General features: G+C 44.6%; 1 protein-coding gene across 2 annotated transcripts in view; it reads right to left on the bottom strand.

Moving 5' to 3' along the window:
* RARB (retinoic acid receptor beta) overlaps positions 1-21,163 on the bottom strand; it is a 217,077-nt gene that overhangs the window by 6,353 nt on the left and 189,561 nt on the right. For both annotated transcript variants that reach the window (XM_009288614.1, XM_009288615.2), the window contains 3 exons: positions 16,236-16,396; positions 8,552-8,728; positions 656-860 (listed from right to left, as the gene is read on the bottom strand). In XM_009288614.1, the coding sequence (XP_009286889.1) occupies positions 656-860; positions 8,552-8,728; positions 16,236-16,396 (543 nt within the window). The remainder of the gene's footprint in view (positions 1-655; positions 861-8,551; positions 8,729-16,235; positions 16,397-21,163) is intronic.

Raw genomic sequence — 21,163 nt, 5'->3', positions numbered from 1 at the left:
CAACGTGTGTTTCTATTGCTAGTCCAGATTTTGCAAAGGAGGAGAGAGACTAGGTGATTAAAATAACAGAAATTTACAGAGGATTTTGGAAATGATCCGAGACTTGTCTTTTTGTATTTTAAACCCATGATTTTACCTGATTTTGCTTGACAATGTCCCTTTCAAGTTGTAACCAGCCCCCCCCACTATGTCATCAGAGCCACTATGCCAATTTCAAAGTACAATCTATTTTTTTCCTAAAGAAAGTTATCACCAGTGACTTTCGTGTGAATGTAACTATATGCACACGCATGCAATTATATTTATGAGCAAAAGCTGCGTAACGGGCATCTTGCCGTAGCAAAGGTCATTCATACAGGTACCCATGTACCGCTTATAAAAAAATGCAGCAGGATATATGCTGTAGTCCTTTATCAGGCAAATAATAGGATCGCTTGCTTGACAGAATGATTCAATTCATTTAAAAACGTATCAATAATAAAACCAATAACTATCACCAGTGGAAAACAAACCTTCAGTGTTGAGTGGTTTACATAACATATATATATTTTATATATATGTTTTAGTACAGGAAAGCAAAACAAGTAAAAACATAAATGAGTATCTTATCGTGTCTGTCCTTTTCAAACGCATCCGAGTTCATGCTGTACGATACCTCCACAGATTAAGCAGATGGCACTAAGGAGACCTGTTTCTGTATCATCCATTTCCAAAGGCAGGAGCTGGTTGGCAAATGTGAACACGAGATCAGTCAATGGGCCAAATCCGGCGTTGTGCATCTGAGTTCGGTTTAGGGTAAGGCCATCTGAAAAGGTCATGGTGTCTTGTTCTGGTGTGTATCTTGTGCAAATTCTAAGGATCTGTGGAAGGACCAAAAAAAAATTGAAATCTTTAGAATTCAATCCATGGCAGGTTTGTTGCGTTTTCTCGATGCGGCAAACGACCCACAGAACCGCAGTACACGGTCCCGTCAGAACAATCCGAAATCGAACTCCAGTTTGTTCAGTTCTAGTAGCACAAAAATTCTCTGGTACAACATAAATATACGTGGTTGACTATGGGTATTTTAATAACAGAAATTTAAGAACAGAAATTTTCCCCCTAGTTAAGAAATAATCAAAACTTCTATGCAATTCTCACCACTTAGGTCACCAACGTTACCATAATATTCATGTAAACCGCTCTTTAATTAGTATGCTATACACACCTAAGTATAAAACGCTATTGCACTGCTGATCTGATCCAGCAAGATCATGAAAATATCTCACCTCTTCGAATATACACACATTTCATTGATTTTGGGGATCAATTTGGCATGACAGTGCTTCTCTGGGTTGTGTCTTTGGTAAGGACAAGTGTCTCTGCGGTATCTTATGTGAGCGTGGACAGCTGTGAGTTGGTGAAAGAGGCAGAACGTAACTTGTGCTTTGGGGTGCCTTCCCTTCTTCTGTGAGAGCAGACAGGGAAACACCCCAATGTGAACACAACCCCTGTGTGAGTGCTCCCTAGAGAGCAGTGCAAAGCCCTCCATCTCCCGAGCAGCTGCAGTTGCAGTCTCCACGGAGCGCTGCTTGTCTTGCCAGCCTGGGAGCTCGCACCTGAGCGGATTATCAAACTTGGAACCTCCACACAGCAGCACGCGGGGCTGCTGGCAGCCAGGCCAGCAGCCTGAGGAGTTGGCCCAGCTTTTCTTCTTTTACGGTTGTTGTTACGTCCGTGTGCCGTAACACCGAACCTCCTTGCCAGCCGGTTGGCCTCCAGACCTCCCTGAGGCTCTGGCGCTTCCCCCATCCCGAGCCCTGGTTAGTGCTGGTAAGGGTGCATACCCCGCCTGCCTGGTGCAAAGCGTTATCTTCCCACTGCTGACGGTGTCACTCACTCCTGCGCAAGCCCAGGCAGTGTTGGTTTTGGCAAGTTAGCTTGTGTGACGACAGCCACCCAGCACTGACCCCAGATGAAAGAGCATTCGAGGGGAGGATGGGGATTCACACCTCTAACTGGACACGGAGGAACGCAAAATGCATGAATAAAACACTGAGGACGCTCTGCATTTTGTTAGTAAATGCCTCTGGGGTAACTGCAGCGTCAAGAGCGCTGTCGCAGCGGAGGTGCAGTGGCAGCATGGCTGGAGAGAGAGAGTGCGTGAATGCTTTCGCCTCTCAGAGCAAACCCAGGATGCGTCCCATGACAGACTCCGTACGGCACGGGCTCATTGGTACAGCTGCTATTAGTGAACACTGCCGTAAGGATCACATAAAAGAGATGTCCATCATGTTGACATATTTCTGTTATATATATCAATACTTAAAGTTGAAAATAATCAGAGATGGGAGAAGGCTTATTCCTAAACTAAAATAAAATAAAACCTTGCAGAAGTCTAGCTGATCAGCTGAGCTAAAACTACAGCCGTATTTTTTCAGGGTTTGACTGTATTTATTTCCCATGCAGCCATCCGACTTTGTTTTAAAGATTCAACAAAAAAGATTTACACGAACATAAGTGAGCACAGGGTGAATTTTAATTATTCCTATAGCTGCCGAAGCTCTGAGTCAGAGGCCCCAGCACTTGGCAGCTGACCAGTCTGGGCTTGGTTCTCCCACTTTCATCTTTCCCTGGCAACACTGCTCCAAATAAGCAGGGAGGAGAACGAGGAGGACATGGCATGTAAGAGACCTACAGGGAAGCTTTTATTTCTCGTCTTAAATCCCTTGGTAAGAGACTTAATAGGGTGTATTTCTGCAGAAGGCTCTTCAACTATTTTCTATCTCAGCAATAACCTTATCTCACATTGTGGTATACATTGAAGCACTGAGACTCTACGTGGTTGGACAGGCATGTTTCACATTGTTCCCCTACCCCTGAATTAGAATAAGCTCTTGAAATTACTTGAATCAATGACGAAGAGAGGCACAAACACAAATGCATACCACTCAAATTCTTCGCTGACCACAAATTCCCCACTAATATAAGTGATCTTAAAAGGCTGCTGGTAACTCCAAAGGTTTTGTAATAGCCAAAGTGTATTTCAGGATTATTAGCAGAAATTAACATTATAAAGCATGGCACCCTGTCAGTAAGAGACAGCATGTTTACCATATTCTACGCTGCCAGTAACCACAGGCAGTTCTCTCTCCTGAAGTTCGCTGTTGGTTACCCTTTTAAATCATTAAAAGGATTGTATAGAAAGGAGAAGAAACATGCAGAATTTGTTGTTTTCAAGAAAAGCAAGGTTTGAAAACTTTGCATATTTATTGAGAAACCCAAGAGCTACTTGGTTTACTTCTCTAATGGCATGCAAGAGAAACTGAAGTGCAGCTCTTCCCATCTGAAGCCTCCACATACAGTAGCTGCCTTCCAGTAGGTGCGTGGCCTGCGATGATCAGGTATCCAACTTCTGGAGGAACAAGGCTCTGTACTTCTTAAGTGGTACTGATTTTCCCTTAGCTCAACTGGGGAGAAAGGCAGCCCTTTTTATTCCAGTGCTATTTTAATTGCTAAGCCTTAGCAATGAGAGTTCCTCCCTCCACACGCTCAGGACTCCCAGCCCAACAAATTGGCGGAGCAGGACTTGGAGCTAAATTGGGCAACACTACCTGCAGCCTCCCCAGCAGCTGCCCAACCAGGGGCGGCAGATACAGTTCCTCCGTATCCTCCCTCCGAGGGCAAGTCTGGATACCGGCTGCCAGCGCCGCACCGCCCAGGGACTCCTGGCCCAGAGGGACTGGGGTGCCCCGGAGTGGTTATCCCAAACCCGGAGGCTGAACGCGTGCCTCCTGCCATAAAACAGGCTGCTGGCTCCCTCGCTGCGAAGCTCTCCGTGCTCACCCCCTGGTGCTATAAGCCCCACTCTGTTTGGGGGAGCGTGCTGGGGGTGCTCAGCAAAGACCTACCAGATCACCGCCCCCCAGGGCTAACGCAGAGGAATACTTCCAAGGCTGGATCCTCATCGGGAATGAATTTGGGCTTAGGTTACTCAGCCTAGAGCCCCCGTGGGTGTGTACAGAAAGAGACTTCCAGGGGCCTTGGAAAATTTATAATTAAAACACAAAGGTCTCGTGGAATTTAGCTACTTCCAGGCTTAGGCAGCAAGTAGGACAGCTTTTTGCAAAAGGCAGCCTTCAGGCTTTCATACCTAAGTGCTGCGCCAGCTGTTAACTGGAGGAGCCTGCAGTGGCTCTGCTGGGGCACTGGCACAGCTGAAGCTCAACTATCTGTTTTCTGCAATGCACTTAGCTTGACTGCAGCAATCGGGTCTCAGGTTTCTCCTGCATTCCTTCGACATTATCCCACAACACGCTGTTATTAAACTCCGAGACAGATCATTTGAATTTTTTTTTATTTTTTTTTTTTTAAATTTGTGTCCTTCATCAAGATCTGTGAAACACTATGGATATTGCTAAACCTTTCTTGGGCAAACTTCCAGTGTCAAAGTGAAGCTGATTTCAAGCTCATATTCACTGAAGAACATATGGGAAATGTCAGCGCTTCAAAATAAGAAATCATGGTATCTTTCTCGTTTTAAACTGAACCACTGTCTAGAAGACATCCTCCTAATGTCCTCAACGTTGTTTAGATTTTGTAACCAAGCCAAGTATTTTAGCTGTCACTCTGCTCTTAAATGCCACTTGAAGCCACAAGTAAGGTTCTTGCCCATGATTAAAGGGCCCTATGTTTTAAGGAATATTTATATCTTAAAGTGTCTGGGGTTCCTATGAGCCAGTTACAAATCGCAAAGCAAAAACCCTACGGGTTGCACAAAACCAAAACCATCCAGAAAGTTGCATTTACAAAATTTTTGCTACCATAGAATTGTTACTCATTTTAAACAGATTTGTTAAGGCAAGCTGGGCTTTTTTTAAGAAATGCTGTTGTTACATGCTAGCTGCCTTAGCCGGCTGGGACGGTTTCCTCAGAGGAGCAACCCAAGCAGGTGACTCTGAAACAATGAACAAGCCTCCACGGTGCTGCCACACCCCATCAGCACGGGTTATTCCACACACGCCAAAGCCTTCCCAGCACTAACACGCAGGGTTTTACAACAGAAAGCAAAAATGATATTATTAAGGATTAGCGTTCAAGGACTTCTCAGGTTTTTCTCCATCAGATTTAAGACGGGCTGGACTCCGGGCTCCTTCCACATTCATATGAACAAGCCTCCACGGTGCTGCCACACCCCATCAGCACGGGTTATTCCACACACGCCAAAGCCTTCCCAGCACTAACACGCAGGGTTTTACAACAGAAAGCAAAAATGATATTATTAAGGATTAGCGTTCAAGGACTTCTCAGGTTTTTCTCCATCAGATTTAAGACGGGCTGGACTCCGGGCTCTTTCCACATTCATTTTGCCAGAGCTTGGCGAGGCTGGGGGTGCTCGACCGCTGCCGGGCCAGTGTACCAGCAGACAGAAGCACTCGCTTTTACAAGGGTTACTGACTGAATTTTAGTAGTATTTACCCCTGAAACTTTTGGCACCAGAGCAGATATAAATTCCACCATCCTCTATCGGCACTTTCAGCTGCCTTGCGAGGCCTGATGTTATTTCCCTTCCAAAGATTTTGTTTGTTTGTATGTAAAACAATACTCTGGCCCATACCCAGCGGAGTTTACTGAGCTCCTGGCATCATTTCCTTCGTCAGCCTGTTGGGGGCTTTAAGCATCCAGGGCCACAGAAACCAACTGAGCAGAGCCCTTAGCAGGGTCTATAAATGCTTAAGACAGCAGCCCAGAGACAGCACTGCTGGGTGGGTGGCGAACCAGGGTCCTGCTGGTGGGGGGAGCCCGGCCACCCTACCTGGCTGGGCTGGGAGCCCCACACCGTTCCTCCCGCGTGCCGCGGCTCTGGGGACACGTCCAGGGAATTTCACAGCAGCGGGATGGTGAGTGCACACCGGCGAGGCTCACGCCCACGCTGAGCAGTGCTCGCACGGCAGGCACCGGCAGCGGGTGCTCACGCAGCAGGAGGGGGAACGGCGCTCACTCCGCGTCTCAATGCAGAAAATAAAACGTTCAAAACACACCTCATAATTAGGAGAACTAGCTTGCTGGGGGGGGGAAATGTGCGCTATTAAACACTGCTCCAAGTACTGAAATTTAGCTTAAATAAAGATAGAGAGCTGCATTGCAATTCCGATAATGTGCAGGTGATGTGGGTTTAATGGATATGGGCATTTCACAGACAGCACGCACACTACGCATTACCGTGCTCATGGTAATTATCCCTTTTTCTTTTTAAGCAGCACACAAAATAGTCACATAAAGCTCGTGTAAATGTCGAGCAGGAAAGTTAGGACTCTTCGCAAGAACCTGTTTTTGGAAAAGCCTCAGCTCCTCCCTGCTACGGGTAGCTATAGCACTCGCTGGGATGTGTCACCTTCTCCGGCTTCGTGAAAAATAAAAAAAGAGAATGAGCAGGCCATCGGGAATGACAGGTCGCAATAAAGTTTATAACTAGAGCTTGAAGGTTGCCACATGGCCACAAAGTAAGAGTAGTGAATTGTATTAAAGAATCAAGCCTTTCTATCCATTCATTAGTTGAAATAAAGTCACCGTTTACCATCTGCTTCATTATTCTTTTTCTCATCTGGCAACTAGGCTTTTATTTAGTCACTTTGGTCGAAGTCTGTGAAGTGCCTTTATTGAGGCACTTCAGCTAAAACCTAAGGCTACCCCTAAATACTTGATATTGTCCAGGCAGTGTTGGCGACACAAGCGGCGAGCGGAGCTGTCAGGGGGACCCTGTGCCACAGGGGCTCTGCATGCTCCCGGTGTAAGCTCCCACTACCCACCCCAACAAAGAGTGCCGGGAGCTCACGGGATCCTGAGCAATTACAGAATTAGGGTATGGTTTTTCCAGCAGCTATGGAGCCAGGACACGGCAGCAACAAATAGGGGGTGGCAGCTTAAGGGCTGAAGTTTTAGGGGTAAAGAGTTTGGATGTGCAGATTCTTGCTATATCCTGACTCCTCCCCACCATTTTTGGGTAGTTTCTGTATTAACCATTTGTTACTGGTTACAATAGCAAAGCACAAAGCAGTTCCCATCCCATACCTCTGGCAGAATACACTTGAGGCAACGCCACAGTTTATCGATTACTGCATGCCTTTCGGTGTAAGGGGAACGTAACTGTGTCTTATCAGGACAGAGCTGGTGACGACAGGCGTGCAATTGGTAACGAATGGTCCTGCCCCGCGGAGGGACCACACACAGTAACGATGAGATGGTCAAGTCTGAATGAGTGCCCGGACGAAGGGGACAACGAGAGGTGAATCTCGAGCACGACAGGGCAAACTCAACCTTCCCTTTTTTTATAGGCCGGAGAACGATATCCCTTCCCCTCTCCCACCCCTCTTCCTCCTTCATCAATGTCCTCTAGATGCGATTCTTCAAAACAGCTTTTGACAAAACAAGAAGAAAAGGTCACAGTAGTTAACGTCCTCCTCAATATGATCCTGTTTGAAGCAATGCATTTTTAGAAATTCCAAGATTAAGTACTGCAACTTCAAATTCCCTAGCTTAAACTCCTGTGTCATGCCAAAAAATGTATCTACAGTAGCCATCCTACAACAGGCTTCTTGGCCGTGCTTGGCTCAGTGAAGACCTGAAGGTTTGTGCTCAGAAGAAAACATTTAAAATATGTTTAAAACACATTGAAAATACTGTTTTACTGAATGTTATTGCTACGACCAAGAATAAAAAGCGTATCTGCAACAAAAGCCTGAAGACCTCTAAGGTCTTCATAAAGAAATGCTGAGATCCCAGAGGGTTCCTCTGAAGGTCAGCGTGACAGAAACAACCGGAGACAAAGAGAGGGAAGACAGCTTGCCTTGACATAGTGGCAAGGTCTGGAGAAAAACTCCAAGCCCATCTGCACAGTTCCCTGCTGCAGGTTGTATGCTTGCCTATTTAAAATTAAATGACATTTAGCTAAAATCTGTACAGAGTCCATTACAGCATCCACTTCCACAGGTGCCTGCAGCACTGGTGAAAGCAGGGGTTCTGCATGGCGGAGGCTTGTGCCTGCCGGGCTCCAGGCACACCAGGTTCCCCTCTACAACCTGCAAAAATCTCACTCTGAAGATTTGTATCTTGTTCCTTGAATTACCACATGACCACAGGTACAGCACGTTCCTAAAACAGTATACAGTGGACTGTCTTTCTAGGTATCCTTTATACAGAGCATTATGTTTTGGAGGGAGGAGGAAGGAAAGAGAATCAGATCTCTTCAGTGTTAACAATAAGGAAATTTTTCCAAAGTTGCACATATTTCAAGTTAGTGCCACAACACCAAAATGGGCCCTTCTTTCAACTATACTGAAATCCACGAACTATAAGGACTTACTACATATTTTGGAAAGTATGCTCATCCCATACAACACACGTCTGTAGATGTGCTAGAGTCCACTGGTGACTGTACCCCAAACTACCCGGTAAATTCAATTTTGCAACCATAAGGCCGGGGCAGTATTTGGCCCCCTCTCCCTGTCAATTACAGTAAAAAGAGCAATAGAAAATACATTAGTTGTAAAACAATGATGTTAAAAATACATACCAGTATATCCAGGCAGGCTGCTTTAAGTAGAGTTATCTGGTCTGCAATGGTCAAACTTGTAAAGCCTGGCAATCGCTTTGCAAATTCCACTATTTTAATAATGCACTTTGTTGCAAGTTCGCTGAATTTGTCCCAAAGTCCGAGGTCCAGTCGAACCCGATGATCTGCGCTGGAGTTCTGGAAAGACAGACATAAGGCACCATAAATCAACAACGTCCCTTTCAGTAAATGGTTTTCAAGGGAAAGAAACAACAACCGAAAGTACTCCTTCCAGAAGTACTTTCTATTAACATTCCAGGCATTTTCTGCAGCTTGCTGTTGGGATGATGCTGGTTTTAAACTTGGATTAATCGCCTGAAAATTCCTTGGATATTTCTCCGTTACTTACGATTGTAGAGGCCATCTGTACAAGGACTACAAATGAACTTAAACATTTCCAAATGCCACTATCATCATTCTTCCTTGCCATTATATAATAAGTGCATTGAGAGAGACAATTTACAGTTGTACCCCGGAAAATATAAATGAACAGTGGAACAAGAATATCAGGTCCTCATCTGGAAAAAGCAGCACAATATTTGGAACATAGTTTCACATATTTAAGGTCTTAGCAAATTCGTTCTACTTAATTTATCTGCTCTGTGGCTCTGCAAGAGTTTTACAGCTTTCTCAAGCTACAGTCTCCCATGAATTAAAGAGCATTTCTTTACACAATGTCAGGAAAAACGCCATGTGCGCTGATGAATACTATATGCTCATTTGAGGGTGCATCCAACATATACCCTACTGTTTGAAGCGTTACAAGGACATTCCAGCTGCATCTTTCAGAGACTGTTTCCATATATTCATGTATCTTAATCTAAAAGTCCGTAATTTGCTAGGATGCGTAGCAAATCTCTGTTAAGTTTGTGATTAAACTCATGTTTCCATACATTCAGAATAACCACTTAACCCTTGAAAAAGTTAAACATGTCAGCCAAGAACCGGCCAACTCAAGAGTTACTGTGATCTATTTGACGCTAGTCCAACAAAAGATGGGGGCATGGGGTGACCTGGTGAGTCATTCCCAACCCGTCCGTGATTCCCGTGGGGTGACAAGAAACAGGTAACGACGGAGCTCTGAGATACCCGAGGCCCCTCTCCTCCTTCCCCAGCGTGCAGCATGTTCCCATTTTGCCAGCATTTGATCCAATGCTGTTTGGGATGCAGCCAGCGCAATGGTCCCTCCTGTTATTTCATGAGCCACCAAACTTAGTGCGTGTTGCAGCTGCCTTCAGCGTCTTGGCGATCTCCTCTTCATTGCAAGAGGAATTTTACCTGTAAAAATATGCTGGTTTTGAATCTGCAAAAGGTGCTGAGCTGCAACCAGGGAAAACCAACGGCAGAGTTTCTCTCTTCCGCGTCTCATCTGAGCTTGTTGACTAACCAAGAAAGAGAGAGGCATCTCCAAAAAAAGGCCCGCCCACTCCAGATAGGTCCTTAAGGCAGGTAAGGGAAAATCCCCTCAGGTGGCGGCTTTCTCCCCCACTGCCTTAGTCTTAGCTGGTTGAAGTTAAAATGTTAAATTAACTTTAATTTTAAAGTTAAATGAGAGGAGTCTCAACCTAAAAGTCTAACAGACATGGCAGAAAAATAGCCATCGAAAAGCATTCAATTTACACAGATCAAACTTTCTTGGAGGAAACATCTCTAGTGACCCTGCCACCATCACTGCTGATGGTGAGGACGTCCACCTCCTTGGAAACCTTTGAAGCCATCAGCTTTCTTTGGTTCACAGGAAGGACACAGGGCCTGAAGAGGTCGACGAGGGGACGTGGGGTGAGCTCAGCTTGGCTGTGATGCTCTGTTACCCCCTCCCGGGGCTGCCTTTGCAGATGCCACGACCACTGTCAGTCACGAAGGGGAAAGCCCTGACAGGTCCTAAGCGTGCTGCCAGCCCGACATTCACCCTCACTTGCAACAGGGTGGAGATTCGAGCTGGTAATATTTCTATTAGGCCCTTATTACACAAAGTAAATGCTAACCATGCCGAACAGTTTGAAGGTGCATACGTGCTCTTCCCTGCTCCCCCTCTTTTTAAGGGATAAGAAATTAACTTAATCATTTCTATTTGAATTTTTATTCTGGAAACTTCCTCTGTTTTGTTTTGTTTTTTTAAATGACAGAAGAAAAGATAGGAGAAAATGTCTTTATAATCCTAAACCTAGAGAATTGCCTTCAAAATGGTCCAAAACTAATGGGTTAACAGTCATTGTAATGCCCTTTGAAACATTTCTTTCGGCTACTGGAGTATGCATCCTTCAGATTTATTTTATTTCATCCTCAAGGACCTTGGTGAAATACAGTACATTGGAGAAAAAATAAGATCAAGATGTGCAGTCATTCAGGCTGTAATTAAATTTAATAGGCAGTTTATCCAGTTCATAGAAAGATGGCATAGTGGAGAGCTACACAAAGCAGAGCCTAAAGCAGGAAATCATTTTACAATAGGGTATCCATCTGGAAAAAAAGACGTTGCATGAAACCAGCAAGTGTGAACGAAATCTTCATCAGTATCATATGAGGTTACTTTATCATGCTGCAGTACCGGCAACGGGAAGTTTGACATGTCTTCTATTAAGAGTAATGCATGGCCATCTTAACAAATGTAAATCTAACTCACTATTATGCAATCTGAAGAGAAGGGGCAGTCAATAAAATACAAAATAACCGGGTGTTTTATTATGCCGGGTGCCAGGTTCCTCAGCATTGGAGCTAATGTGGTTTACACATTATCTTTGAGATGCTACAAATAGAAAGACTTTTAACATTTTATTTGGTAATGAATGTAGTTGCAAGCGTCATGGAAAACAGCTAGATTTTTAGCAGCACTTCTAAATATGGAAAACCAAAACTGACTCAATATCAATGTATAGGCTGAACAGTAGAATACGGGGTTAATAAAATGCACGTTAGAAACAAACTCTGATTAAATTTGCCTGGGGATCTCCTCTAACCATGCTGTGAAAAAGATGCAGACGCTATGACTTTTCCTGAATATTTTACTGAAGCAGTTTTTTGGGTGTCTTTTCCAGGAGCAGCCTTGCATGTTTTTCAGGCCTTTGCACCAGCGCACATATGGTGGAACAATACTGTAATACACCCTAGTGGCATCTTTATCAGTGGAAAAGCCCAACCTTGCTATGAAATCCAATTAAACAGCCATTTTTGCCACATAAATTGATCCCATTTTTTCCATCATTTTTGTTTTTCCACTGCAGGCTGCTCTATCTCCACATTAACGATACAGGATGAGGTACTCGCAGAAACATACACAGTAGCAGAATCCCTACCGTCTTTAAAATCCACTTTACAAAGGAAACAAGGCTCACAGGGGCACTCTGCCCTAATCAGGAACACTTGCTATGCCTCTTTAGTAAAAGCAGCAATGCACTCCAGCGCCGGTGAGCTCACCGAGGACCAGAGCACACGTCTCTGCTCAGTCCCAGCATCAGGGGAGATATATCTATCTATCTATCTCTATATATTCCTCTGCAATGGCACAGAACAATAGCCGTGTAACTTCTAAGCCCAGCACTTACAAAGGCCAAAATGCTGCCGAGATGCAAAACCTCTTCACTTCCAGCCAGCCAAGAACACGCAGCAAGGGTCCGCAGAGTCAAAATTATTTTCTGTTTTATCCTCCCTTTATCACGAGGCTGGATGTAACACAGCTGTAGACTTACAAATAATACCAGTCTCAAGGGACAAGCAGTATAGTTACACTCAATTATACTATAAAGTATGACATCTCCAGAGAAATTACTAAGGCACTCTCTCTTACCTGGATGACAGTAATAAAACAGATCTATTTATGATGGACTTTTGAAATCCATTACGTTTAAACAGCTTGCTGATTCTCATCATCGGCAGAACTATACTTGCCACTGCCCACCAAATGCAACTGTTAAGTCAAATGACCCAGGGAATTTAATACGAGTGCTATTCTCCCATTACTTTAAGTAGACTTTTATTAACTATGCAAAGTACAGTAATTATTACAGATAGGGACACTTTTTCTTTTTAAAGAGCAGATGGATATGAAAAAACATAATTGAAAATGCTTCTCCAAAACCGTTTTTGAACAGGTAAAAATACACAATGGGGGAAAAAAATCACCATGTAACCTTTCCCTCTGGGAAATGCAGGCTGCAGTGCTCAAGAGCAAGAGGAGCCAGATACGCAAGCCAAATGTCTGAACAGATTTTTTTAATGACTGTATCTCTGCAAGGTCTTTTTTACCCCGCTCTCTTATACTTAAAATTCTTTGCTCTTTTTAGCAACAAACAAAATCATGTTTTAAATCAGTCTGAACGATCACGTAACCGAAGGTGCACAGAGGCCACGCTTGCAGAACAGTTTCTTCTATCCACCGCTTCTATCAGTACGCAAGTGCAAAGCTCATGAAATTCAAGTGAATCCACGTCGATTCAATACACTCACTTCTCACCTCTCGCTTAAAGAATTAAATAAAAAACTTTAAGGTTACAAAAGCAATCTGTATGCTCCGCAGCGTGAGCGCGCCATGCTTCATGACTGCTAGCCTGTAGAACCAGGCATAAAAGCAGAACTGGTGGCAGTCTTCTACCCGTACTAGCTTGTTACTATCAAGAAAAGTAGAGTGGCATAGGCTTCTACCTCCCCTTGGACTCAGCATTTAGAAAAAGGGCTGTGTGCTCCTTTTTTTTTTGACTTCTGGTCTCTATTTCAAGTGTCTCAAAAGGAAAGATTATTGCCTGAGCCCTACCGTTTGATCAGCAGCTGGCGGTAGTGTCCAAGCACCAAAGCTGTGCTCCTCCAACCAGCACACACACCTTCCGCCTCCTGGATTCTTCTGGATTCTCCGCTGCTGCAGAAAGGCTTCTCCCCGGCTCTTGGGCTGAGGGGCAGCTGGAGATGAAGATGACCCGTAGTCCAGCCCCAGCAGTATTGAGGAATATTTCAATCCCCGAGGTTTTCACCAGGTGCAAGCAACGGGGGGAGTGCCGTACTCTGTCCCTTCCAAAGCCGGGCAGAGACAGCATTCACAAAAATGAGCTCTTATACTGAATTCCTACCTAAAAAGCTGGAGTGGTCACCAGACCTTAGCTAGATGAGAGATTTAAATACTCCGCATTTCACACAGAGACTATGGGAATGCAGCAAGAAGACAGTTACTAGTTAGCACCGCTGCTATTAGTATTGACACAGCTGTTGAAGGAAGCTGTATCACTCTCAAAGATTCAAGGTAAGCCAAAAATAACTCTTTCAGTATAATTTTGTTATTGCAACTTGTGTAGTACCAAACCATGACAAAGCAGCAGGGACTTCAGCCACGTGCAGCTAACCGCTGTGGAGTTCCAACAGACCAACAATAAAAACAAGAAATCTCTTTCCCAAGCTGTCCGATCTGGCCTGAGATACAAATGACCAATATCCAGCCTCAGAGAGAGTGGTCAGATCATGGTTTCTCGGGACCCATAGACAGACCAGATTCATCTGTTCATTACTTAGATCCAGGTGCTCTCAGTAAGGGCTCTGAAATTCCAACAGGGACACAAACTCTCCATGGGGGTCAGCAGGAACCCAAGGACAAAGGCATCAGCAGTGGGTGTGATATGCAACAAGACCCTCTCCAATTTCATTCACTTGTATCATTTCAAGAGCTAAAGTATTAATGATACTTAAGCATCCAATACATAATGCAAGCATATAGGTGCCCAGGTTTATCTTTCAACCCTCCAGGATCTTTGGCAATTACCAGTACGAAGTACCATCACACCAACTGCAGTGCACTCTTCAAACTCAGAGGTAACACAAAAGTACGTACCAACAGGTTCACGTTGGGAGGTACACCGATATATTGTTATTCTGGGATAGCCAGGCCACTTGCAAGGCAGCCTGTGAGCAATAAACTCTGGCATGCATACCAGCAGCCTGGCTATGCGTCCCAGCTGCGGACACACGACCACCTCTTCTGCAAGGCATAAACTCATTGTCTTTGAACTGGGAAGATTTTTTCACATTCGTTCAGAAGTGCTCTCATGTTTGCAGAAGCGCGAGAGCCTGTTTGGAAGATTTTGTTCACTCCAAGACGAGGACGCAACTGCAGGTGCTGTGGGGAGGAGTGGAGGGCATTAACCCAGGAATTTCCTTGAAAAGACACACTATGGATCCCACCGTCTCCAGCTTTGCCTTCGGTTATGTCACCAGCTGGCTGGTTTCGAGCTTCCAGCCTCGCGCACTGCTCTAGTCCCTGGGGGTCTGCCTGTGCTTGCCTGCTACAGCAATATTTACCAGCATGCCTAGGCTGACTGTTTTGACTACATCTCACCCAAGCAGGGATAGCACCAGAGAAGCGTGCAGAGGACAGGCACCTTCCCCAGTACTAACCATTTTATGCGGGTCTCAAAATTAAATGTGAAAAATGTTTGTGAAAATACTTTCAGCAACATGAAAAACATGCTTTTTTCTAACATCACACCATGTATCCTTGCTTTTCTTGCACTTAAATACAAAGCCTTACACCTAGACCTGAGAGTTTTGAACCTTGCACTTTGTAAATAGATGAGTATGCCACAAAACAGTGAATATTGATGCCACACAGGGATTTGCCTAGATTACTCTGAGAAATTTAACGTTTGTTTCAGTAGCAGAGCATTTACACGAAAGAGAGAGCAATCCGGTGAGAGAGGTATTTCACCTGGCCTCTAGGGCTTGGTCCCAGCTGGGACCGCATGGCAACCGTGGAGGACAAGGACCGTGGAGGCAGGTGTCTCCTTGCCCCAGCCATGCCGCTCCTGAACTCCCAGCTTCGGCGATGAGAGCGCACACTTGACTACTTCAGGACCTTCTGCACATCCCTCTGTAACAGCCAGTGCTGCTACAACTGACAGCAAGACCGGACCAGCAAAGTCACTCCTCTACCAACAGGACTCTAAACATTACCTAACATTTATTTTTAAGCATCTGTTTTATTACTGCATTTGCAAACTTGACATTGAATTTTCTCTCTGACATCAATATATATCACTGACCTTCCCTGTATTTAGCAACATATATATGTATAGACTGAATTGATCTGATTCATCCTCTGAAGAAATTCCCACAGTACTGAACTTCTTGACGGGGCTGCCAATTTTTCATTTCTAAAAGCAGCAAAAGTGTTTGCTGCTTTGCGGTATTTTGGTAGACTGGGAGAGGAATAAACTGCAAATGAGCATTTTGGAAACCGGTTTATTTAGACATTTCATATTTTCCTTGACCGTGGTAGCTTTGGGACTGTCACCAGTAATCCAGCAGCATTTAAGAACTCTCTACACCTGCAAAGTTGTAATCCGCTGACGCACAAGCAGAGATCCCATCTTTGGGAGCCGATGAATTTCTGATGAATGATGGCATGTAATTGACTTATGGACTCCAAGCTTGTCTCTTGGTGGATTAATCCTTCAGACAGTCTCTCACAATACCACTAAGTAATGCTTACAGTTAAGCGCAATTTCTCTTCTTCAGCATGTATTTGCATGCACACCTGTGTTTTTTCATGACTAAGGAGGTGCAAGGAGTACATCTACTTCTGCATCTATTTAAAACACCTCAAGCCTCCAATGCAAAACTCACATCATCCAGGCATATCCAGAACGTATGTGTCATAAACCGTACTTACCGTAGTGTATTTTCCCAGCTGGCAGAGCGAGGGGAAGGTTTCCTGGTGAGCTTTTCGGATCTTCTCAGTAAGATCATCCAACTCTGCTGTCATTTCATAGTTTTCTGTGGACTCCTGCTTTGAAGGTTCCTTCTTCTTTTTGTTCCTATCGTTTCTGACAGCTACAGAAAAAGCAGAGACGCAGATCACACGTGGTTATTCAGATCACCCCATGTCACTCTTGCCACTCTACTTCAAAACAGTAAAATGATTTATTTTAAACATAAATTAAGTGGAGATAAAAATGTTACATGCACAGAGAAAACTAACGCAAGCTTAATTACTCAACTGTAAGAATTATATTTAATGGGATAATGATGAAACCAAACTTCTGTTGGTGCTTGTTGTGGATGTGCCATCACACTCCCGTAGTATCTACCTTCCAAGAAAGCCTACTGCAACTTCACATGCATTGTAAGTGTCTCAGTAACTCTGTGAGGTGGGATTTTTTCATTTTATCATTACAGCTGTGCATGGTGAATGGCAAAGTCCTCTGCAGTGATGCAGTCGGTATTTCACTGGATGTGAACAACGCTAAAGAAAGACAGCAACTGTCTCTCTTAAATTTCATGGTATGGAAGATAACAAAACCCATACTAATACAAACTCCACCAAGCAAAAGTTATTTAAAGGGAAAGTTAAATTTGAAAACAGCAAATGAAAGAAGATGAAACACATTAAACTCAAGATCTGAAGATCAAAGGAGAAGCACAAACACTTGAAAGAGTAAAAATGGCAGTGAAGCTATCTAAAGTTGCTTGCCATCTGCTCCTGCGCTCATATCAGCCTTCTACCTTCCCCCAGCCGTGGGGGATTACTGGAAATATGCATTGTGTGGCACTCGTGCTGTAATTGATTTCCCACATATTTGTGTTTTGTAATAAAATATGACAGCTGCTCCATCACCATGCTACTCTTTGTTCTTTTAATGAAAATAGCTTAATTTTACAAAACGTGCCCAGGAGATAAGTCTATGTCCACAGTATTGCCAGTACTTGTGAATTTTATCAAGAGGCTTGTTGTTTGCTAAAGCTAAGGTCTTAAGCATAACCAGATGCATAAGGCTTTACAACAAAGCCAAACAAAATCCCCAAAGACTCCCCAAAGACTCTGTGTCAATATTAAACACCCCAAAGACTAAACACTGCTGGACAAATAAGAACCAATCCTAACATTCACCGGTGTTCAAAACCTCATGATATTTAAACCAGTGGCCTGAACTCTGAGGGTGCGGCTGGTGGGTTTGGCACACGTGAGGAGGGCTGGGGATTTTGGACGGCCAAAGATCAGCCTATTCTCATTTGTACTGTCCCGCACCTGAAAGCGCATCTATCTGTGCCGTAGGGAGGGAAGCACAGCAAAACGGGCAGATGCCCAGAGCAACCTCCATGCTAGCTCTTTTCAAACCCCATGGGTTCCCCAGGCCCATCTCCATATCTTCTGTGGTTCCTTCCTACATGCCTGTGAACCACAAATGGTCGCAAAGAGCAGACAAATGGTGAATGTTTCAGGAGGAAGAGGAGCTTTTGATCCAGTCTTACCTACACCATCTGTTCAAGAACGAATGACACGCAGTTGGATTCATTTTCCACTGGGTGTCATTTCTGAGAGAAAATTAAGAGTGACGTGGGAAAATGGTGGGTGGGAAAGCAGTAGAGTCAGGGGCATCTACAGAAATAATGTAGTATGTGTAACAGAAAACAAGGGGTAGATGCAGTGAATATTGTTGCTCCTTTATGAGGCCAATAGGCACATACTCCATGTGACGAATGGCTCTGGTTTTCTCACTAAAGGTTTGACTTTGCAACTGAGAGAACTCTGACTCTGATCCAGCAGATATTTTAAGGATGAACTTGACTTTAACTATGTGAACAGACCTGCACTGAAGTTAATTATGTGCTTTGCTGGATCAGGGCTGGGACGCTGAGCACCCCACTGGATTAAAGCCTAACCTTGAACACCATCAGTTCTGGTGTCTGGAGTAACAGAGACTCAAAGAAGGCCAAGAAAGGTGGACAGGAAAGGTACCTTCTTGTGAAGGTTCAGTGCTACCAGTGTAGCACTCAGCACTGTAGTACTCAGATTTAGGGGAGGTTTGAACACCCCTCCACCTCCCCCTTTTACAAATATTCCCCTAAAGCCAATGCCCCAATTTGTTCACTGGACCCCAGGGCAGAGTGCAAGTAAAGTCTCTTGCATTGAAAAAACATCCAGGACTGACACGTACGCCTCGAGTGCTCCAAACTGCCACTGCACTCCAGAAGTAAATCCTAATCGCCACTGTACTTGGGAGATAAATGAGCTCCTTAGAAAATTATGTAAACTCCTACACAACCACAAAGAGCAATAAGCCTTTGTAATAAAGCTGCATTTACTTATAGCTCTACGAGCCGATTGACAAATTTGCCAAACAGGCGGCCTCAGCAACTACTTATCTCAATAGCTTTGAACTCCTCGTGGAAGACAAACACGTTATTTAGGCCAGGCTTTGGAGCAGCTGCCAAGGGCTCCCACAGACCAGGAGATAACTCCGGCAGGAACCGTGCCACCGCTCCCGTGCTACCCCGGCACAGCTCCCTCTGCAGCTGTACCTGAAGTCCCTTTCCCTCCAAAGGCCACCAGAGACATAGCTGCTGGTGAATCCACATCACCAAACTGGCCCAGCTCTGTCCTCTTTCTTGTCGGGTGCAAATCACTGACGGGTAGGAAGGGGAGAGTTAACACATCCTGAAAACTAAGAACAGTTTTTGTTCACTGTTACCTTTTTTCTACAATTCCAATAGCCTTTGTAATAATGATAAAACCTGAACAACATTTATCCTCTTGCTTTATGTATACTTTCTGTATTTCCTACATTTGTCTTCGCTAAGGCTGCATCAGACATGGCAGTGTTTCTATATTCCCTGTAAGATAACACAATAAAGTGCTGACATATAACACCCAGGCTCCAAAAATATAAAGAATTTCGATAACGTTGAACACTGCTACGCAGATTCAACTACAGCTATAATTCAACGCAAAAAAAAAGAAAGAAAAAGATTAAGACAACACTATGTTTAAAAGAGTTAAATAAAAACATATAAACACACGCATTTACCCAGTAAATTTAAAAGCCATCACTGCTCTGGGAACAGGAACTGTCACACCACATGTAGGAAGGGTTTTGGATTACAGCTTATGCTTATATTACATAAATCACACCTTTTTGTATCTTGATCTTTACATGCATATGATCACATCAATCCCCAATGCAATTCCACTGCCTTTTAATGATGATACGCCGGTGATGAATCTGTGTCACAGTTAATGCTACGGCAGAAAACTCAGGTTATGAATTTCATTACTTGTGCACTAAATTCTGACTCGATGGCTGCATTATTTAAGAGCTCCCGACAGGGGACAGTATGGAAGCTCTCTTGCCCTGTGAGAAATACTGGAAGTCAAAATACTAAAAAAACAAATAAGGTGTTGGTGGTGGGGGAAGAGGAGGAAACGAGGTGTATCTTGGTACGTGAGGAAGCCACGTCCGCGCGAGTCTCAGCACTGCTCAGACAGCTGAGCGACGCACGCCCACGCCTGAGCACGTCTGCTCTGATCCATCTTCCCGTGACAGCTTCCCTGTCCCCTCAACACACACGCCAGGACTTGCACTTCCACACCCAGAAACCTCCAGGCAGCCGCGGCAGGGTTCGTAAGCTAGCGAAGGCACTTTCTGTTGCCTTAGCTTTAGGACCAACCCCTACCCTCAAACGTTCATTCCCCTAACCTGATGGTAGAGGGGCTGAACATCATCTCTTGTACCATCCAGTCTGTTCTCCTCACCCCAGGTTTGCCACTGCTTTCCTTAGCCTCAGACACATTTTCCCTCTTCTGCTTGAAGTGATGGGCAGGGCAGGAAAGCTGCAGGAGGGAAGGATGCATTTTTCAAGAAAAGCAGGGCCTGCTGTAGATGAAACTAAGTATAGGAAAGACGCAAACAGCTTCTCTCGGAGGACCCCAGCACTCTCATTTAGCAACCACACAGCAATTCTCCTGCTTGAGCGGGATCATTTCAAGCATGTCGTAATGCTGGGAATCGTCCAGTCTTAAACGCAAACCCCTCAGGTCCACCAAACTTAGTCACCGCTTGGCCTAAGAGAGCCTGGGATCCAGCTCAAGAGATTTAGGCAATTTCTAGATAATCAGGTAAAATTATGGAATAGCGAGTGTTCGTATTCCGCTTTGTCAAAGGTGGCACAAACCTGTCTAGGGGAGAAGAACCTGCAGCTCACAACACAGTATTTCCAATTACTTGCATAACTTTTGCTTCCCCAGATGCCCAGAAGACAGTTAGACAGCACCTTTCATATATTATAATGATTAATCAGCTATAAATTCATGACTTGAAACACTATCATTGCAGTTTTGCCTCTTGGAGATCCCCATGATCTTTGAAGAGCTTTGTGTACTACTTAACTGGTTTTGTTCCTGTAGCAACAACTACGAGTGTTTCCAGTTAGTTTGCATTCCTGTAACACCACACTTCTCTTGTCATTAAATATTTTGGAAGTTACTCTTTAAGCTAACAAATCTCAAAAGCACCATAAAGCACACAGAGCAAGTCAGTAATTGCACAGCACTGGGTGCAACGTAGGCTTTCAAGAAGACTCCTTTTGTTTGCGAACGCTGATGAGAAGAGAAAGCAGAGGTGAGCTGAGGCAGGACTGCCGCAGACCTGCCAACTCTCCCCTCCGGGCAGAGGGTCGCTCTCCTGCCTGCTCTCCTGCACCTCGGGAAGCCATCTATCCCTTGCCGCACGCCAGGCAGCCTGGGCTGCCCGACATCACAGGCAAATGGTGCCACACGCGGGCGGTGGGGTCGATGCTCAGCACTGCACCCAGGGCTTCCAG

The sequence above is a fragment of the Aptenodytes forsteri genome, unplaced genomic scaffold, assembly GCF_000699145.1.
Source record: "Aptenodytes forsteri isolate BGI_AS27 unplaced genomic scaffold, ASM69914v1 Scaffold9, whole genome shotgun sequence".
NCBI classification, from domain to species: domain Eukaryota; kingdom Metazoa; phylum Chordata; class Aves; order Sphenisciformes; family Spheniscidae; genus Aptenodytes; species Aptenodytes forsteri.
This window is presented reverse-complemented; position numbering and strand designations above follow the sequence as displayed.